The sequence below is a fragment of the Palaemon carinicauda genome, chromosome 45 (genome assembly GCF_036898095.1).
Source record: "Palaemon carinicauda isolate YSFRI2023 chromosome 45, ASM3689809v2, whole genome shotgun sequence".
NCBI classification, from domain to species: domain Eukaryota; kingdom Metazoa; phylum Arthropoda; class Malacostraca; order Decapoda; family Palaemonidae; genus Palaemon; species Palaemon carinicauda.
This window is the reverse complement of record NC_090769.1, coordinates 32,336,399-32,356,738: the sequence shown is the minus strand read 5'-3', so window position 1 is coordinate 32,356,738 and position 20,340 is coordinate 32,336,399. Positions and strand designations below refer to the sequence as shown.

General features: G+C 40.0%; 1 protein-coding gene across 1 annotated transcript in view; it reads right to left on the bottom strand.

Moving 5' to 3' along the window:
• The window catches only part of LOC137634804 (failed axon connections homolog), a 92,006-nt gene that overhangs the window by 14,934 nt on the left and 56,732 nt on the right, over positions 1-20,340 (bottom strand). Inside the window, exons 5-6 of the mRNA XM_068367352.1 lie at positions 14,968-15,182; positions 6,703-6,819 (exon numbers count right to left, since the gene is read on the bottom strand). Coding sequence (XP_068223453.1) covers positions 6,703-6,819; positions 14,968-15,182 — 332 coding nt within the window. The remainder of the gene's footprint in view (positions 1-6,702; positions 6,820-14,967; positions 15,183-20,340) is intronic.

The following is a 20,340-nucleotide window of genomic DNA, read 5'->3' as shown; positions in this document are numbered from 1 at the left end:
AGACAGCCTTTGCTTTCCCTACTTTTAAGCTGGCTTATAGAGCGAGAGTCTGATATGACACGGGAGAAGTTCTCGGCTTGGGAGTTCCTGCCTCTGCCCAGATAGACTTCTCAAACCTCATAGACTCTCCCTGGCGCCTGGCCATGAGACGCTCCAAGATTTTATGGTCGACTTCAGAGCTAGACCATCTCCTGTTAGGAGTTTTTTCGAGCGTTTGAAGTTTTGCTGTACAATTATGTCATGCATAAACAAGGCTTTCAGGGATGGCTCCAATGATCTGACAACCACGTTCTCTGCAGGAACAAGTCCCTCAGGGATGGCTCCAATGATCTGGCAGCCATGTTCACTGCAGGAGTACGTAAGAGGCAAGTGCGCTCAATGTGTTCATTGTCAAGACAAACTTCACGATGAACTCTACCAGGCTGTCTTGACAGCATTAATGGAAGGCGACTGGATGGTCTCTCTCGACCTAAGAGACGCATACTTCCACATTCCTATACACCCGGATTCCCAACCGTTTCTGAGGTTTGTTTACGGGAATGTGGGGTACCAGTTTCGAGCCCTGTGCTTTGGCTTCAGTCCTGCTCCTCTCGTGTTTACGAGGCTCATGAGGAATGTGGCAAAATCCCTCCATCTATCGGGGATCCGAGCCTCCCTGTACTTGGACGACTGGCTTCTCAGAGCATCGTCCAGTCTTCGCTGTCTGCAGGATCTACATTGGACGTTGAGTCTGGCCAGGGAGTTGGGACTTTTGGTCAACCTAAAAGTCCCAACTGATCCCATCCCAGATTATTCTATATTTGGGGATGGAGATTCGCAGTCCAGTTTTTTCGGGCTTTTCCGTCTGCCACCCGAATAGAACAAGCCCTGCTCGAAGTCCAACTAATGCTGAAAAGAGAACTTTTGTTCAGTCAGGAGTTGGAACAGTCTCGTAGGGACTCTCTCATCCCTGGAGCAGTTTGTCTCACTAGGGAGACTACACCTTCTGCCTCTCCGGTTCCATCTAGCCTCTCACTGGAACTAGGACAAGACGTTAGAGACGGTATCATTCCCAGTCTCTGAACCAGTAAAGGCATGCCTGAAATGGTGGGACAGCAATATCAGTCTGAGAGAGGGACTATCCCTAGCAGTCAAGAACCCAAACCACGTGTTGTTCTCAGACGCGTCGGATTTGGGTTGGGGTGCGACCCTGGACGGTAGGGAATGCTCGGGTCTGTGGACCTCAAGTCAGAAGAGCATGCACATCAACGGCAAGGAACTATTAGCAGTCCACTTGGCCTTGATGATATTCGAAAGCTTCTTCGAAACTAAGTGGTAGAGGTCAACTCAGACAACACCACAGCTTTGGCGTACATCTCCAAGCAAGGAGGCACACACTCCTTCACGCTGCACGAGATCGCAAGGGACCTTCTCTTATGGTCAAGAAATCGAGGCATCTCCCTGTTGACGAGATTCATCCAGGGGGACTTGAACGTCTTGGCAGACTGTCTCAGTCGGAGGGGTCAGGTGATACCCACGGAATGGACCCTCCACAAGGACGTGGGCAAGAGTCTTTGGGCTACTTGGGGTCAACCCACCATAGACCTCTTTGCCTCCTCGTTGACCAAAAGGTTACCAATCTTTTGCTCTCCAGTCCTAGATACAGAAGCAATCCACATAGACGCGTTTCTACTGGATTGGTCTCTTCTGGACTTATATGCATTCCCACCATTCAAGATAGTCAACAAGGTACTGCAGAAGTTCGCCTCTCACGAAGGGACAAGGTTGACGTTGGTTGCTACCCTCTGGCCCGCGAGAGAGTGGTTCACCGAGGTACTTCAATGGCTGGTAGACTTTCCAAGAAGTCTTCCTCTAAGGGCAGATCTTTTACGTCAGCCCCACGTAAAGAATGTCCATCAAAGCCTCCCCGCTCTTTGTCTGACTTCCTTCAGACTATCGAAAGACTCTCAAGAGCTCGAGGCTTTTCGAAGGAGGCAGCCAGTGCGATTGCAAGAGCGAGGAGAGCTTCTACCATTAGAGTATACCAGTCGAAGTGGGAAGTCTTTCGAGACTGGTGCAAGTCAGCATCTGTGTCCTCGTCCAGTACCTCTGTAGCCCAAATCGCAGATTTTCTTTTACATCTGAGAAAGGTTCGCTCCCTTTCAGCTCCCACGATTACGGGCTACAGGAGCATGTTGGCTTCGGTCTTTCGACATAGAAGCTTAGATCTTTCCAACAATAAAGATCTCCAAGATCTCCTTAAGTCTTTCGAGACCTCTAAGGAACGTCGTTTGGCAACTCCTGGATGGAACTTAGACGTGGTCCTAAGGTTCCTCATGTCAGACAGGTTTGAGCCATTACATTCAGCCTCCCTGAAGGATCTCACCCTCAAGACACTTTTACTAGTGTGCTTGGCTTCGGCTAAAAGGGTCAGTGAACTTCATGCCTTCAGTAAGAACATCGGCTTTTCTACAGAAAAAGCCACTTGTTCACTTCAACTTGGTTTCCTGGCCAAAAATGAACTGCCTTCTCGTCCTTGGCCTAAATCTTTTGATATTCCTTGCTTATCAGAGATCGTAGGCAACGAACTGGAAAGAGTATTATGTCCTGTTAGAGCTCTTAAGTTCTATTTAGCTCATACTAAGTCATTACGAGGTAAATCTGAGGCATTATGGTGCTCAGTTAAGAAACCATCATTGCATATGTCAAAGAATGCTTTGTCATATTTTATCAGATTTTTAATACGAGAAGCTCATTCTCACTTGAATGAGAAAGACTGATGTTTGCTTAAGGTTAAGACGCACGAAGTTAGAGCTATAGCAACCTCCGTGGCCTTCAAGCAAAATAAATCTCTGCAAAGTATTATGGACGCGACTTTTTGGAGAAGCAAGTCAGTGTTCGCGTCATTTTACTTAAAAGATGTCCAGACTCTTTACGAGGACTGCTACACACTGGGTCCATTCGTTGCAGCGAGTGCAGTGGTGGGTGAGGGTTCTACCACATTACCCTAATTCCAATATCCTTTTTAATCTGTCTCTTGAAATGTTTTTAATATTGTTTTTTTGGGTTGTACGGAAGGCTAAGAAGCCTTTCGCATCCTGATTGATTTGGCGGGTGGTCAAAGTAATTTCTTGAGAGCGCCCAGATTAGGGGTTTGATGAGGTCCTGTTGTATGGGTTGCAGCCCTTAATACTTCAGCTTCTGGGAGTCTTTCAGCATCCTAAGAGGATCGCTGGGCTTCGTGAGGAAGACAGACTAATAAGGCAGAGTAATCGTCTAAGTCGACTTCCTTACCAGGTACCTTTATATATTTGGGTTTTGTTATGATATAACTGTCAAAAACTCTAAGCATATACGCTGTAAACTTAATTAACTCTGGTCTCTACCCACCACCATGGGTGTGAATCAGCTATTATATATTCACCGGCTAAGTTAAATATTTAAAAATGATATTTTAATTATAAAATAAATTTTTGAATATACTTACCCGGTGAATATATAAATTAAAGGCCCCCCCTTCCTCCCCGATAGAGACCCAGCGGGATGAGAAAAATTGGGTCTGTTTACATGTATATGCGGTATCTGGCCGATAGTTGGCGCTAGTGGGCACACCCGCAACCTTCATAGCGATCGCTCGCGAGTTTTTGTGTGTTTTTTCTGTCGAGCCGCCAGAGGCTCAGCTATTATATATTCACCGGGTAAGTATATTCAAAAATTTATTTTATAATTAAAATATCATTTTTCACAAATTTTTCCTTACACATACAGTACTCTACTGTACTCTACACTAAATTATTAAAATATTGCAGTCATTTAATGATGAAAATATGGATATGCATGCACAGTAAACCTGAACTTTACCTTAGAGGAGTGTCGCTGCTGGCTTGATGGAGACGAGAGGAGGGGGTTACTGCTTGGAGGGAGAATCTCCCTCCATGAGAACTTCAGGAACGTTGACTAGAGTTCTCTCGCGAGAATGGCGTTCACTATCACTGGTTTTGCGTTTGCGAGACTCTTGGTCGTCGTCTTTCACAGTTCTTTTCTCCCCCTTCACAAGATATTTTTCAATAGACACCTGCTTTTGTCTGTTCTTTAAAATTTTATAGAAGTGACCCACCCCATTATCGACTAATAAATTTATTGCACGGTCGGTTTCAGCCTTATTCGGGACATTTTCCACAAGAAAACTTTTCACGTCTTCCCACTTCTTTAAAAAATCTTTTATCTCACTCGAAGACAGTGATTTTGCAGTGGCTCCCTCCTCCTCGGATGAGATTTCCTCTATTACCTCTCTTTGCTGCTGCTCGTGCAGGTCCTTCAGCTCCTCGGTGGTCAGCTGCTCCTTATGCTCCCGCAGGAGGTCGTCTATGTCATCCGTGTCCACCTCCAGCCCCATTGCCTTGCCCAAGGACACAATATCCTCGTCAACTGCTTCCTCCTGGCTGGGTTCGAACCCCTCGAAATCCCGTTCTGCAACGGCGTCGGGCCACAGTTTCTTCCAGGCGGAATTGAGGGTTCTCCTGGCGACTCCTTGCCAGGCTTTATCAATTAAAGTCTTTGGTATAAAGTTTTTTAAAATTTGAGATCACTTGCTGATCCATGGGCTGGAGTATTGGAGTGGTGTTGGGGGGTAGGAACTTCACCTTAATGAACTTGTATTCCTCCGCTATGTCCTCTTAAATGGCTGGAGGATGGGCAGGAGCATTGTCCATTAACAGCAAGGCTTTGAGTGGGAGGTCCTTCTCCAGGAGGTATCTCTTGACTTCGGCACCAAAAACCACGTTCATCCACTCAACGAAGAAGATCCTTGTCACCCAAGCCTTCATATTAGAACGCCACATGACGTGCAACTTTTTCTTCTGCACATTGTTCTTCTTGAAGGCTCGTGGATTCTCCGAGTGATACACCAGGAGAGGCTTAATTTTGCAATCCCCACTGGCGTTGGAACAGAACAGCAGGGTTAGACGGTCTTTCATGGGCTTATGGCCAGGAAGGGCCTTTTCTTCTGCCGTGATATAGGTCCTCCTGGGCATTTTCTTCCAAAAGAGGCCTGTCTCATCGCAATTAAACACCTGTTGGGAAACGTAGTCCTCGGAGTCCACGAGCCTTTTGAACTCTTTCACAAAAGACTCTGCTGCCTTCGTATCGGCGATGGCCCCCTCGCCATGCCGAACAACACTATGGATACCCGTTCTCTTCTTGAATTTTTCAAACCAACCACGGCTTGCCTTAAAACTTTGTTTTTCTGCTGATGTGCCTGGCTCACTTCTCACCAAGTCCTCGTAAATGGTTCTTGCCTTCTCGCAAATCATGCTCTCATTTACTGAATCTCCTGCGAGCTGCTTCTCATTTAACCACACCATTAATAAATTTTGTACGTCATCAAGAATAGGTGGCCGTTGTTTTGACAACGACGATACACCTTTAGCTACTTCAACGGCCTTTATTTCTTCTTTTTTCTTTAATATTGTGCATATCGTCGACTGCGAGCGATTGAAAAAACTAGCAATGTCTTTCACACGCATGCCTTGGTCATGCTTCTCGATGATCTCCTTCTTCATCTCGATCGTTATCATCAGCTTCTTCTTACTGCTTTCCTTCTTCGACATCTTAGGAGCCATTGTCTATCACAATAATACACAGTACAGTACTGTAATCACAAATGAGTGAAAATAAAACAAATCACAAACCACGTGTAAAAATCACAAAGAAATCGTCCACGAATTCACTAAGTATGTATGCTATCGAGACGGCGGATACTGAGATAATGAACGAGTGAAGGGGGTAATAAAGGGGTTTAGGGGGTGGTAGGTATGCGTGGGAGGAGTCACGTGACTCCATTGTGAGATGCTGTCGTTAAGTTATTTCCATGAAAAATGCGATCGGGAAGCGCGGCGTTAACACTTTTCCACAAAAAAACGGCGCGTGGGAGGGAAATTTAAATTCGTTAACCGATACAATATTCGTTAACCGAGACGAATTTTTCAGAGAAAGTCCCTTCGTAAACCTAAAAATTTGTAAGCGGAGTCGTTCGTAAACCGAGGTTCTACTGTAAATTTCTACATCACAAGAAGCTTCATCTGTGGTGGATAATGTGGGAGGTTGGGTTGTGGCACCCTAGCAGTACCAGCTGAACTCGGTTGAGTCCCGGTTAGGCTGGAGGAACGTAGAGAGTAGAAGTCCCCTTTTTTGTTTTGTTTCATTTGTTGATGTCGGCTACCCCCAAAAATTGGGGGAAGTGCCTTTGGTATATGTACAGTATGTACAATGATAATGGGTATTCTAAAACATAAATTTATAATTTAGAGAATCAAATATAGTACCTGGGTTTCAAGTGATTATAAGGGGACTGTATGTACGGTAAAACACAAACCAATTTTAGACTAACTTTTAAACTGCTCTTTGGTTTAATTTATTTGAATTAATTTGGAGTATGCCAAAATCTGATAATTCCTCTTGGTAATTTTCTCATTTGCCTGATCTGAGTAATTCTTTTTAAAGATTTAATTTTAAAAGCATAAAATTATTTTCATACTCAATTGCATTGAATATTTGGGGTATAAAGTGATGATAATCTATGAAAAAACATGCAGTGTAATGATTACTTACAGAAAGCTAAGCCACATAATGATATGCAAATCCATACAATGGGTAATAATCAAAACACCATAGGCATTATATAAATAATATACATCAAAATATAAAGTAATTACATGCACTTACTTTCAATCAGCTTCAAAAAAGGTGATCCAGCAGAATTCCAACAAATCTGTGCCAACATTCCAAAAATGGAACAGTCTACCTCTGTTGGTTTATCGCCCAAAATGAATGGATGATCACCTGAGAGCAGATTGCAAAGATTAGGAGACTTGATAGACAAATTATGAATTTAAACTAAATATTTCGACTGATACACAAAAACCATGATTTTTAAACTAAAATATACTATACTATTTCCATACTTACCTCTGACTAGAACAAGTAAATAAATAGCATTGCCAACTTGATGACCTCTAAATAAAAAAAAAGGAGGAAAATCCCCCAAGCTATGTTAACTTCCCTCCATTAAACTACTATATAGTAGTTTAAAAATCCTCCCCTGCTACTGAGAATGGATTTATGGCCAGGCCAGTGACATACTGCATAGCCTAGGAGAAAATGTAGACAAAGCTTCCAAGTGGGTTCGATCACTGAATGTAAGTATCCCCTTAAAATTGGGTAGGAGAGTGGACCACTAGTTTTATTTAGAAGTATATGAAAAATAATAGATTTTAAGTTTAAAAATTATGATTATTTCCATAGATCTCACCTCTAAATAGAAAAAGCTCATCGGTCTACCTGATGAGTCATCAGCAGCCATTGCCTGGCCCTCATTGATCCTAGCTTGGGTGGAGAGGGGGCTTGGGCGCTGACCATATGTATATATTGTCAGTCTCTAGAGCATTGTCCTGCTTACTATGGCAATGTCACTGTCCCTTGCCTCTGCCATTCATAAGCAGCCTTTAAACCTTTAAAGACACTAACTAAGCATAGAGAAGGTTATACAGACAAATAACTTGAATAAAAAACCTAAGACTCCCAAAGTCCCTCAAGACCTTTATTTTCTTTAAACCAATGATTTAAACAAATAAAATATGGAAAAACTACTACTTGTACAGTGTGTCTTTCTTTGGTCGCCCATTGATATACCTCTCTTGTCTTTCTCTATTCAAATCATTAAACAAGAATCACTGAGGTACAATTTGATAGAGAAAGACAAATCAATAGTTTTGGACCTCGAGATGTACTTGACTTAATGGAGTCATAGGAAGTTGTGATTCGAAGATAAATTTAGCTCTAAATTGAGATATAGGAAATTAACTATAATAAAATCGATGTAATACAAAATTCCCGGTTGAGGGTTCCTCTCTTCTACCCTATTTCCCCTCGTAAGTGTCACAATAAAGTTACCTTATTTGGTAAAAATTCAAACAAACTATCAAGTGACTAGGCACTGAAGGATTTGGTAACAATGGTCACTTTAAGGCAAAGGACTGAGTAATCTTATGGAACATTTCTGAATCTAAACCAAAGGTGGCTTGAAAGGATCTGTCATTGCAGATTTATATGACAAAATTGTTGAAGGGTTAAGTTTCCTATTTTTAAAGAGGTGGACCAGAAAGGAAGCTAAGAAGTGTGGGGGTATCTCGTGACAAATCCTATCCATAAGGAAGGCCATCTATACCTTTCACATTGACTGATACCGTGTGGTGGAAGAAGACCTCAGCATGGATAGCTAGATTTGGTATCCCTGAGCATATTACTTCTGACAGGGATACCACTTTTACCTCTCAATTGTGGACATCATTAGTGAATCTCCTGGGCATCCCCTACATCAGACCACTGCCTAAGACCTTGCAGCCAACGGAATGGTTGAACGTTTTCATTGCACCCTCAAAGCAGCTTTGATTTCCTGCTGCAATGACTCCTACTGGTTTACTCAGCTTCCCTGGGTCCTCCTGGAATTAAGGACCACTCCTAAGGATGCCCTGCATGTCTCAGCAACTGAAATAATGTATGGCGATGTGTTGATCGTATTTGCTGAATATTTTTCATCTGCAACCTCCTCCAACAGTCTCCAGCGCCTACATTAGGTTGAGGGAAAATTTACTCCAAGTCGTGAGACTTATAAGCCCCAGCGAAGCAACACATACCGAAAGATTTACAAAACATGCCACACACGTCTTCCTGCACAATGACACTAGCAAATCCCCGTTTGTAATTAACCCAGAGCAAAAGTAGCAAAATGCAACAATGAAAGCCCTAGAAAGGCCTTGACCCATAAGAGGCACGTAAATGCTAATAAATGACCAACATCCTACCTGGAAACAGCTATCCATGGTCCGGTACCTGTGGGGCAAAGGAATTCTGAGTATCCTCTTACCATACAGGGGTAGAGGGTTCAAAGAGGCTGTCCGGAGTTCTACTCTATCCCTACAAAAATTAGACATTCTGAGCTAGGGACATCACCTGCAACATAATTGGGAGCTCATATTGGACCAAGTGGGTAGTGATAAGGAGAGACTCTTTGCTCAGCTGATCACGGGGGAAAGTGTGGCCCCTCAATCACCAGTCTGTGGCCATCAGCTGAGTGTACAACCTCAAGAAAGGCTATTTTCTTAACACGAGATACAGCACTACCCTATTCAGAGAAGGGAAGACCAGTCCCTCATCCAGATAGCAGATAAGAAAGGTGAATACAGCACCCAAGCTCTTCCAACACCTAGCTTACAGATGGCGTACTTGGGCCCTCTCAGTACAATACACTTCTGTTCCTTCTGGCAACCGGGGTAGTTGTGGCACGGGGCCATGGACCACCCAGGTGGCACCCCCACACAAAGGAGAGGTGGTATCACCAAAAACCCTATTCTTGCAATTACAACTAACCTTCCTGGGGTTTCTGAACTTCTAATGCTGCTGCTACTTCTTATTGGATGAAAAATCAAAATCAGATTAGAAAGATGGAAAGGAGGAGGTCGAGGAGGAAGAACTGGAATAGGAGTAAATTTCTTTCTCTTATCAACCTTCATTTCAAGCTCTGCGTACAGAGAAGTTGAGGTCTGAGGGATCATTGATGACGAAGCTCCCTCAAGGGGAGATACCACATGGGTTTCTCCAACAGGAAAGACAAAACTAAGGATCATTGTCACAAAGGAAGCAACAGACACACTCACTGGCACTCATAACACAGACATAGGGACTGGGGTGACAGTCACTGAAAGGGATGAAGCTAAGGCACCTGGGTCACAAGCAGAAGGGCAGGAGTCATAGGCACATAGGTGAGCGGCACCAAAGCAACTGGCACAGAGATGACAGGCATCAGAGCTACACACAGGTTTTAACAACCCCAGGGATTCTTACTTCAAACTTCAGGATTCAGCATTAAAACTAGTGGTGCAGAAGCCATCTTTTATTATTTGGCACCGACACAGCCATAACTACACGTAAGAGAGCCTTATTACAGCCATCTAGGGCTTCGGGTGCACTGTGATCAATGGCACTGCCATTGCACCGACAATCACTGGGGTCAAGGGCACTGACGACACATCCACAATCATGGGGGTCACTGGCACTGGAGACACTGGGGTCATTGGAACTGTGGCCAAGACCTAAACTACCAGGTCCCTAAAAAAAGATATTGAGGGGCTACCTGCAAGATGTGTGTAAGGACAAGCTTTCATTAGGTCACAAGTAAGAGCTTCCAGTATATGTTGGAGTATGGCAATCATCTCATTTTACCAACCCTAAAAAACTCCCGGATATAGATCCAAATTCTCGCAGTTCCTGAAGTATATTCTCCAGGAACAAGTTAGGGGCACATACCCAGATGCTTCAGCAAATGGCCAAGTTATAAACACGCAAAGTGCTAAACAGTCGCTCCAGCATTGTCATGGGTATTGCCAAGAATGACTCCAGAGAAGATTTAGCCTTCCTGCTCCTAAAAGAATTTGCCAGCATAAACAGATGCCCACAATCTACACTTGACAAATGGGGACAATTATGAACAATTATGCACCTTAAGGTGCAAAGTGGATCTATAGCCAGTGGATCTATAGCCAGTTCAGCTATAAACAGGTGCACTTTCCAGCCAACACTCGCTTTACTGCTCCATTTCATTATTAACCCAAAGCCAACATCAACCATTCAAACTAAAGCATATAAGAAAATAATTAAACAACCTTAAATAAGACTCAGTATTACAACTATATTCACTGCAACCGAAGAAAAAAGTGAAGAGTTTTTGACAGGAGAGTGGTCTCGCCCTCACTCATAACCTCTTGTTAGCAATTTCAATGGCGTTCTAAGTCCGCTGAAGATGTTCCCTATTTTAAAGAATGAAAGGTTTGTTTGTATATGCATAAGGACAACTCTTGGTTCCTGACTTTCATTTTTTCTAAAGTTTTTGAACATTGCAATTACATTCTCTTTTACAAGAAAAGTCTAAACTGTATTGGACATATTCTTCCAATTTCTAAATAACTAATATTAAAAGAATAGCATCTCTTTGTTATACTCAACTCAAGACTTCCAGATGTGCTTGTGCATATTAACCTTAATCTGATATGCAAAATGTCTGATCAATAATAAAAATAAACACTATCTACATCATATTTACATTCTAGCACAAATATTAGCATTGCAATTTACATTCAGCATATACATGTGAGCAAATAGTTGAAGTTCTTAACTTCTTTCTATTGTAGGGCTTTATTTTCCAAAGTTTTAAACTATTTGGTGGAAGGGATGTAGCTTGTATTATGTACAAATAATTTTCCTATATCTACAGTATATGATAACATGTCCATAAAATTTATTCATTATTCAAACTGAAAACCCGCACATACTGTATTACCTTTTACATTGCATTTTCACATTTTTTAATGTCAATCCTTTTACATACCATCTGTACACAAAGACTATACCTACATTCTTCGACCTTTGCCTCGGAAGCCCACCCATTGCTACATCAAGACCATCACATGAGTTGATTAGTTGGCAATGTCTTTGAAAGTTGATCAATTTGTATTTCCTCTCGGTTTTACTCATCTTAGCAATGGTTGTTTCACTAAGTTGAAATAAAAGTGCTAATGATCATCCAAAGCACACATATCACAAGGAATATAAAAATAACAAATATATACCAGTATACTGTATCTCTAAAAGTATGAAAAATGCAGGAAAACATAAATTATATAAACAGAATTACGAGTGTTTAGAGCGGATTTGGTAATTCAAGTGCATCGATTTGATTACAAACGTTAATGGAGTTACCAAGGTTATCAAGTGAACTTTAATCACCAAATCTCCTCCAGCCAAGGCACAACTCTGCTTACACAATCTGTTTTCCTACCTTTACTACATTTTTAGAGAGATATATATGTGCATTATATTTGGGTGGATGGATGGAGTGAAGAAAGCTCTGGGTGATAAGAGGATAGATGTGAGAGAGGCAAGAGAGCGTGCTAGAAATAGGAATGAATGGCGAGCGATTGTAACGCAGTTCCGGTAGGCCCTGCTGCTGCCTCCGATGCCTTAGATGACCGCGGAGGTAGCAGCAGTAGGGGATTCAGCATTATGAAGCTTCATCTGTGGTGGATAATGTGGGAAGGTGGGCTGTGGCAGTACCAGCTGAACTTGGTTGAGTCCCTTGTAAGGCTGGAGGAACATAGAGAGTAGAGGTCCCTTTTTTGTTTTGTTTCTTTTGTTGATGTCGGCTTCCCCCAATTTTGGAAGTGCCTTGGTATATGTATGTATGTATGTATTATATTTTTATTTCCTGTGATAATGTTTTCTTTGGATGATCAATAGCACTTTTATTTCAACTTAGTGAAACAACCATTGCTAATATTAGTGAACCAAAAGGAGACACAAATTAATCAACTTTGCAAAGCCAATGCAAACCAATCAGCTTAAAGGGATGGTCATGATGTAGCTATGGGTGGAGCTTCGGCTGCAAAGGTTGAAGAATTTAGGTATAGTCTTTGTGTACAGATGGTACTGGATTTAAAAGGATTGAAATTAAAAAAGTGCAAATGTGATGTAGATAATACAGTATGTGCAATTATTTTGTTTTCAATTTGAAAAATAAATGCTTTTTATTGACATGACATTACAGTATATCTATAATGCTTTGGCCTCCCAGTAGCTAGGATTAAGTCATAGAATCTGCTGGTGAAAGACAATTACAATAATCCATGTTAATTACTTTCCTCATCATCATCATCACCTCCTTCTACATCTATTGACCCAAAGGGCCTCGATTTGATTAACTCAGTTGTCTCTATCTTGAGTTTTTAAATCAATACTTCTCCGTTCATCATCTCCAACTTCACACTTCAGTCCTCAGCCATGTAAACCTGGGTCTTCCAACTTTTCTAGTGCCTTTTGGACCCCAGTTAAATGTTTGGTGAGCTAATCTATCTTGGGGAGTGCAAAGAGCATGCCCAAACCATCTCCATCTACCCATCACAATGATCTCATCCACATATGGCACTCAGGTAATCTCTCTTATAGTTTCATTTTTAATCCTGTAATGCCATTAACACCAAATATTCTTCTAAGGGATTTGTTCTCAAATCTACTAAATCTGTTGGAGATTGTTTCATTGTCATACCAAGACTCCTGACCATACAGTAACACCGATCTCATTAAACTGATATACAGAATTACTTTACTCTCAGAAATATTGCTCAATCCTTTTTAATTGCCTGTACCCAAGGTCACAATTTAAACTTAAGCCTTGGTTTGTTTTCTATTAATCCTGCATTATCTTCTTCTATAAAATCTGACTTATTTGGAATCACAAAGTAACTGACAGCTGAGTAAGTACAGACTCCTGTATAAATACGATATACTGAGATTAGACTTATTGGACGGTAATTTTTTGAGTCTTTTATTTTTCCCTTTTTATGAATTAGTATAATGATAAAGTTTTTCCAACCTGTAGGTATAGAGCATTCTTGCAGACAATATGTGTAAAGTTCAGCAAGTTTTACTACTATTGACTCTCTTCCATCTATTATTTAATTATTCTTGTTAATCTATCTTCCCCTGATGCTTTGCATCTTTTCACACCTTTTAATGCTTTTTTCCTTTTCCTACTGTTACTTATGGTGCTGGCTCTGGTACAGTATTCTATTATTTCTATCAGCATAGGTATTTCTTATTATCACCATTGTATAGAAATCCTCTGTAATACTGATCACTCCATCTTCCATTTTCATCATTTAAAGCAAACAGCTATTGGCACCCTCTTCCAAGTCTTCTTTTCATAAATTTCATGCTTCTTCCTTTATTCAACATTTCTCAATTCGGGTCTGATTGTGTTTACGAGTGTCTTGGGTTTTTAGTTTGTTTATTGTTTGGAAAGTTCTGCTAATTCTATTTCACCTCTTTTGGATTTTACTCTAATATCCAATCTTTTCTTTATTGGCTTTTTTGGTCTTTTCTGATAGTTTTCCTTAAACTTGTTTAGGAACTTTTCACCTTATCTCTTGTGCTGATTCCAATACAATTTATACATACATACATACATACATACATATATATATATATATATATATATATATATATATATACATATATATATGTATATATATATATATATATATATATATATATATATATATATATATATACTGTATACATATATATTATCAGAGATAATAGTATAAACTACACACCTAGGAAAGAAAAACTCTCATTTTCATGTATGGAGTGAACATCATCTAATGGAATCAATCCTGTAATGATAATCATGTGGACTGCTAACTCACTCAGAGGTGTGATGTTGTACCCTTTTCAAGAGCTAACTGATCACAAGCAACTAAGACTGGAAGCTAGGATGAAGTGGGCAGGGCTTCCACTGTAATGGTAAGTGACTTTGATTAATTATTATACTGTACTCTAGTATTACCAACTTGAGTTTTTATGTTTAACCTATAAGTTGAGTAAAATATAAAATGTAATGTACTCTACATTTTGAATACCAACACTTTGACTTAACCTTAATGATAGTGATCTCTTACTAGCACATTCATAAAGTATGTTGAGATATCTATGAACAGGGGTCCCTTCACCCAAGCAATATGAAGGCTAGCTTCACCCAAGCAATATGAAACATACTTACATGTTCTGTATATGTTTACCAGCCATTCTTGAATAGTGTATTATTTTTATTCTGTTTCCAAACTGGGCATCTCTCTACTTTTTATGTCTTACTGGTCTTGCAATCTTATAGTTTTCATGAATCTTTTTTGTATTCATCTAATTTACCAACACCAGTCCAAAAGTAAGCACTCTAAACCCCACATAAGCAAACTACAAAACAACAAATAGATATTCGACATAGTGTTAAAACTAAGGGATGGCTCAGCTTCAAATATTACAGCACTTCAGAAGCAATACTGTACCACAATTGCATTTCCTAATACAGAATCGAATAAATACCAAGAAATATAGATAATGCTTGAAGATCTTGATGACCCATGGCAAGCACTTCACTTTCAGTATGTCTGCCAATTCCTTGCATGTAAGCTTCTAGATATAAAAGTTGACCAATCACAGGTCGATAAAACCAATGAAATGGCAACCAAGTTCCCCAATCAGTAAGAGATGACACAACAAATGATTGGTCAAATATCCAGCGCCACATGACATTACACCTGGAGATAATTAAATTATGTATTCTATACCTCTACCATTATGCATTCTTAATAACATTACAGTATTTGAGAGTATCTAAAATGCAAATTTTCAAATTATTCATACCGTATGCTATATGTTTTAAAGTGCAAACTTTGGGGCAGGAACAGTAAGAAAAGTCAATAGTAACTCCTTAGTCTCACCATCAGGAGTTGTGATATCATTAGTTTATTAATCTCAATTTACTTCCAAGTCCACTAGATGTGGGGAAGTGGATGTACAGTATGTATGTAAGAATATTTAGTAAGGATTAGAATTATAAATTTCATGATGAAAACTTATCTTCTTTTAATTAATTTTCCCAAATAGTTATATTCTGAAAATCACATTTAACCATCTGAGAATCCCTGTCTATAAGTAGAATATAGAATATTTATTTAGCTTTCTGATAAAATTTTCAGTTTCTTTCTATCTTTGATCCTTTGTTATTCACTCTACAAAGCTTTAACAAAAGTAGCTTGACACATGAAGTCATTACTCACTAGCCAAAAGTCATTAGCCCGACAGCAATTTTATACCTAGGAAGTATATACATTTTACAGTTGAGGCCAACATTCTTATGAAACCTAATGAGTTGTGCTAAAGTCAAAGCACAGACTTTGTAATTGGTAGGTCTTCCTCTGAGCATAAACCTCTAAAGAACTTCCTTACATCTAGAAGAATGGTCACTGGTGAGGTATTCTCCATCGACAACAGTGTGATAATGAGAGGCTTGTCGGGGTTTGAGACATTTATGGCTACACTCAAACTTCCTGATGCTTTTGGGAAAAAAAAGTTTTTAGAAACTTAGGAAGGAGTAGAGACCTCCCCAACGGCATTTTTTGAAATCAAATACAAGGGAAATTGGAGATAGAGAAATGCTATAGATTTTCTTGAGATCGTGAAGAAACTAAGGCTCTGCCTCCAACATTGCTAAGAGGGGCAGAAGAGTGGAAACTGGTCTCCCAGTAGAACTTGAGAGTCAAAGACCTCACTGAGGTGACTTGCTAGGAGCCACTGTCTTCCTAAAGGATTCTTGCTTCTTGACAGTGTGAAAGGGGTGAATGACCTTAGGGTTAGGCTTAGAAGTACCAAAAGGAGCAAAGGCACAAAAGGCTTTGACTTGGTTTTCAAACAAGAGGCTTATAAGCTTGAGCAAAAAGGTCTAGTCGTCTTTGTTGGAAACCTACTTGGCAATGGATTCATTAAGCAGGGGATCTGATAGATCTGAAATTAGAAGTTAAGAGGAATAGTGTTTTCTTTTCAAAAGCATTAGAGAAGGCCATAAGTTACTGTGTGATCCAGATACCTGATCCAGATACCTAATGATAATCCAGATCTCGGAGATATAAGCCTTTAGAGAAGAGGGATATTTGTATGGAAGGTTTGTAAAACATTGCAGATAAACCTAAAACAGGAATCAGAAAGAGAAAAGATTCTGATAAATCTTCCAACCATGGCATTTTTTAAGAGGAGCACAAAATCTTACCAAAGGAATCCACATTTCATGAAGTTAAAACCAGCACTTGATGAACTAATAAATAAAGGCTACCAAAGGAAGGAAGAATAATGCAGAGATTCTACTGAGTTTGTCTGAAAATTTAAACCCTTATTAAATAAAAATTATCTATAGAGTAATAGAATTAGCTTATCTGTGCCTAAAGAAGGCTTGAAAAGGTGTAGCCTAGTTAGAGAAAACATAGATGATCATCAGCTGCTCAAGACGTACCTATATACTCAGGATACAACTGTAGGATTTTAACTAGAGACAAATAAAAGGCTACATGAGACCCAAGATCTAAATTTGAACCAGAATCAGCCTCTTAAGAGACTGGATTATGACCAAGAGTAAGAAACCCAGTAATTTGTAAGATATGAATGACAGTTCATCAGGAGCATCTTCCAAAGAAATTGCATGCACAGACAAGATTAACAAGATTACTGAGTTAGGTTGCATAAAAGAAATTTCTGGATGAATGACAGATGGGCTGTACGAAAGAGCAGAAAATGAGGATCATTGTATATCATGTTGTGCAAGAAGAAAAGAATAAAAAGAATATGCCACATCTTGAGCAGAAAAGGAAATATCAGATACATCAGAGGCTGAAACAGGAGCTGTACGTTCATATGAATTTCTTGGAGCAGGCACAAATGTAAAGACGGGCTGGGGCAATATTATGAACATGTGGAGTAGGGTGCAGAAGTACAAGTGTAAACAAATACACCTTCTTAGAGAAGGGAGGAAAATAGAATCGGCAAAAAAGTTTAATGATTGATCATTTTAAGGGGGAAGGTGCAGACATGGGACATAGTCCAAGTAAAAATACATAGTACCACAGTAAAATTCTGCAGATTTTCGTGAAAACTTAGCAGCTTACACTAATCTCTCTTATCAGAGACATGAATTTTACTATACCTAGCATTAGATGAGGCATAGTATTCTTCCAAATAGGAACTATCATGTCTTATTCTCTTAACAAGGCCCGCAGACATGATATTGGAGTTAATGCTAGTAGGGTTCACTTGGCGGAAAACGGCACCTAAAAATGGCGGGGGAGACGAGGAGCTACAAGGCAAAAAAGGGGCATTGCAACTTTCATGTTCTCAACTCTAACGATACATGGAATAACGAAAAAGAAATCTATAACTTAATTTCATTCAAAATATTCAGAATGCCACAGCAACAGCTACTATGGAGCCTAGAGACTACTAATCTCGATAAGAAAGTCAGGATCTCAAGATAATGTCTATCTTACTCCAAACAAGTTAATTATTGCACTGTCTCTAGAATTCTTTTGCCATAGAAACCTTTCTGTAGAATTTAAAAAATATATGTTTACTCTTAATATCTAGGACCTTAATCTCCAAGGTGTATACAAGATTTGGATCCAAACTTGCTAAGTCCCTAAGCCAAAATCCTTCAACATGGAAATACAATGCATTTTGGAAGGAGGATGAATTCAGGTTTTAATCTCACCTTGCCAATTAAGGCCACTACCGGTGGAGTTCATAGTTTTTTAAAATATACTGGATATATGCATCTTTTTGATGTTGCAGTAAGAACAAATTGAGATTTGTAAACAAATGCTATTGTAACTCCTCCTGGTGGTGAGATTGAGGAACTACGGTAACTACAGGCTAGCATCATCAAAAGAAAAACATTTTTATAATATTCTTACCACAAAGCTCATGCTTCATGTCATATAACAAATGAATAATGGTAAAGACTCTTTGAAATAATAATAATTTCAAGAAGAAATAAATATAGTTAAGTACTACAGGCAGTAGAGGATGTATCTCAAATGATGAGTAAAATGCAGACCTTTGCATATAGTCACAGTCAGTTTAGTTAAAAATTAAGTTATTAACACATTCACACTTTAACTAACTGCTGAATCATGAATGAATCCAGTGTAGATAATTTCTACATAATTAGATGTATATAAAAATACATTAAAGGCTCATCACCAGCATCATCAAATACTCTTTCAGATGCTGAACCACTCACCTCTATCTTACACACACTCTTATACTTCCTGTATTGAAATGTCATTCTTTTCAAACACCTCTTATGGTTATCTATTCAACTCCAATCAGGCCGTTCTTCAACTGATCACTTCTAAACTATACATGGTTTTCAGTAATATTCTTTCTACATGACCAAACAATCTCAAACTGATTTACCCTTTTATCTTCTCTATCTTTCTTATACATTAGCTATGCATTGCCACATTTATAACCCAATTCTTCTTAAACTGCATATCATACTACACAAGCAGCTCAGTTTAACAGCTTCAATATTTCTTCTTTTCATTTGAATCTACATCCTCACTTCAGTTCTATCACAGAAAGCTGACTCAACAATCCCCTCATTCTTCCCACCTCGGTTTCCATAGACCATTTAAGCCTCTTCCATTCCATACTTTTGGTATCCAGCAACATTAATGTTTCACTTATGCTGTCTCAACATTTGAAAAATAATGTTTCTGCATTGCAAAATGTTTCATGTGTATTAGCAATCTAAATAAAAATAAAAAATTTTAAGTAATTTTTATTTTTCCTAACATACTTACCGAGAACTACTTTCTTTAGGAGTTACTGGTAATCTCCTCTTTACCGACCAGAGTTTTGCGTGGGTTACCCCCCACCCCGCTTTCTAAGGAGGCCTACCCCCGGCATTAAGGAATGTGCCCCGAGGGTAGGCTCAACGTAGGTCGCTGCCCGGCTGGGTCAGACTCATCATTAAGTTCTATTGGATTAGCACAATGCTAGCAAGGGAAGAGAGACACTCGGGGAAGGAAGGGAGGGCCATTACCCGAAAGTAGTTCTCGGTAAGTATGTTAGGAAAAATAAAAATTACTTAAAATTTTTGATTTGTTCCAACACGAATACTTACCTCGAACTACTTTCTTTAGGAGACTTACACTTTAGGAGGCGGGAGTGCTATTCTGACCCCCTGACCCGGGACGTGGAGGCCAAGAGGCCCAGGGATAACGGGACCTACTAGAAAGCGGATGCGAGGGTAACTACACAAAAGATTACGTTAGTGTCTAAGTACTCACCCTTTGAAAAACTTCTTCTGACGCTCCTTCCAGTAGCGTAGTCGTGAAGAATGTGTTATCCTATGGTATCAGTCGGTACTCCCCGAAGAGGCAAGGAAGCAACTGGGTAGGAGGTAGGAAACCGCACTTGTGCCTACCGGTTGCTAGCCTTGATCGTGCCTGGGGCTTTTACCGTTACACCGCTTGGAGAGCGGAGATGACTGTTCCAATGGAGAACCCGTCTAAGGACTTCCTCGAGTAGGCCTTGAGGTAATGGGCAGTAAAGGTTGACTGGTTCGACCAAGTACCTGCTCGCAGGATCTGACCCACTGCCATGTTTTTCTCAAAGGCTAAAGAGGTGCTCAGGCCCCTGATGTCATGAGGCCGGGGGGGTGCCTGGCACTGCTATGCCATCTTCCTTGTAGGCTCTGGCAATAACTTGTCTCAACCAGAAGGAAATGGTGTTTTTGGCAACTTGTTTCTTATTAATACCTGTGGAAACAAAGAGGCTCTTGATGCCTGGGTGGAGATGAGCTGTTCTTTCCAGGTATTTTCTAATTGTTCGTATAGGGCATAATTTTAAATCTTCTGCATTACC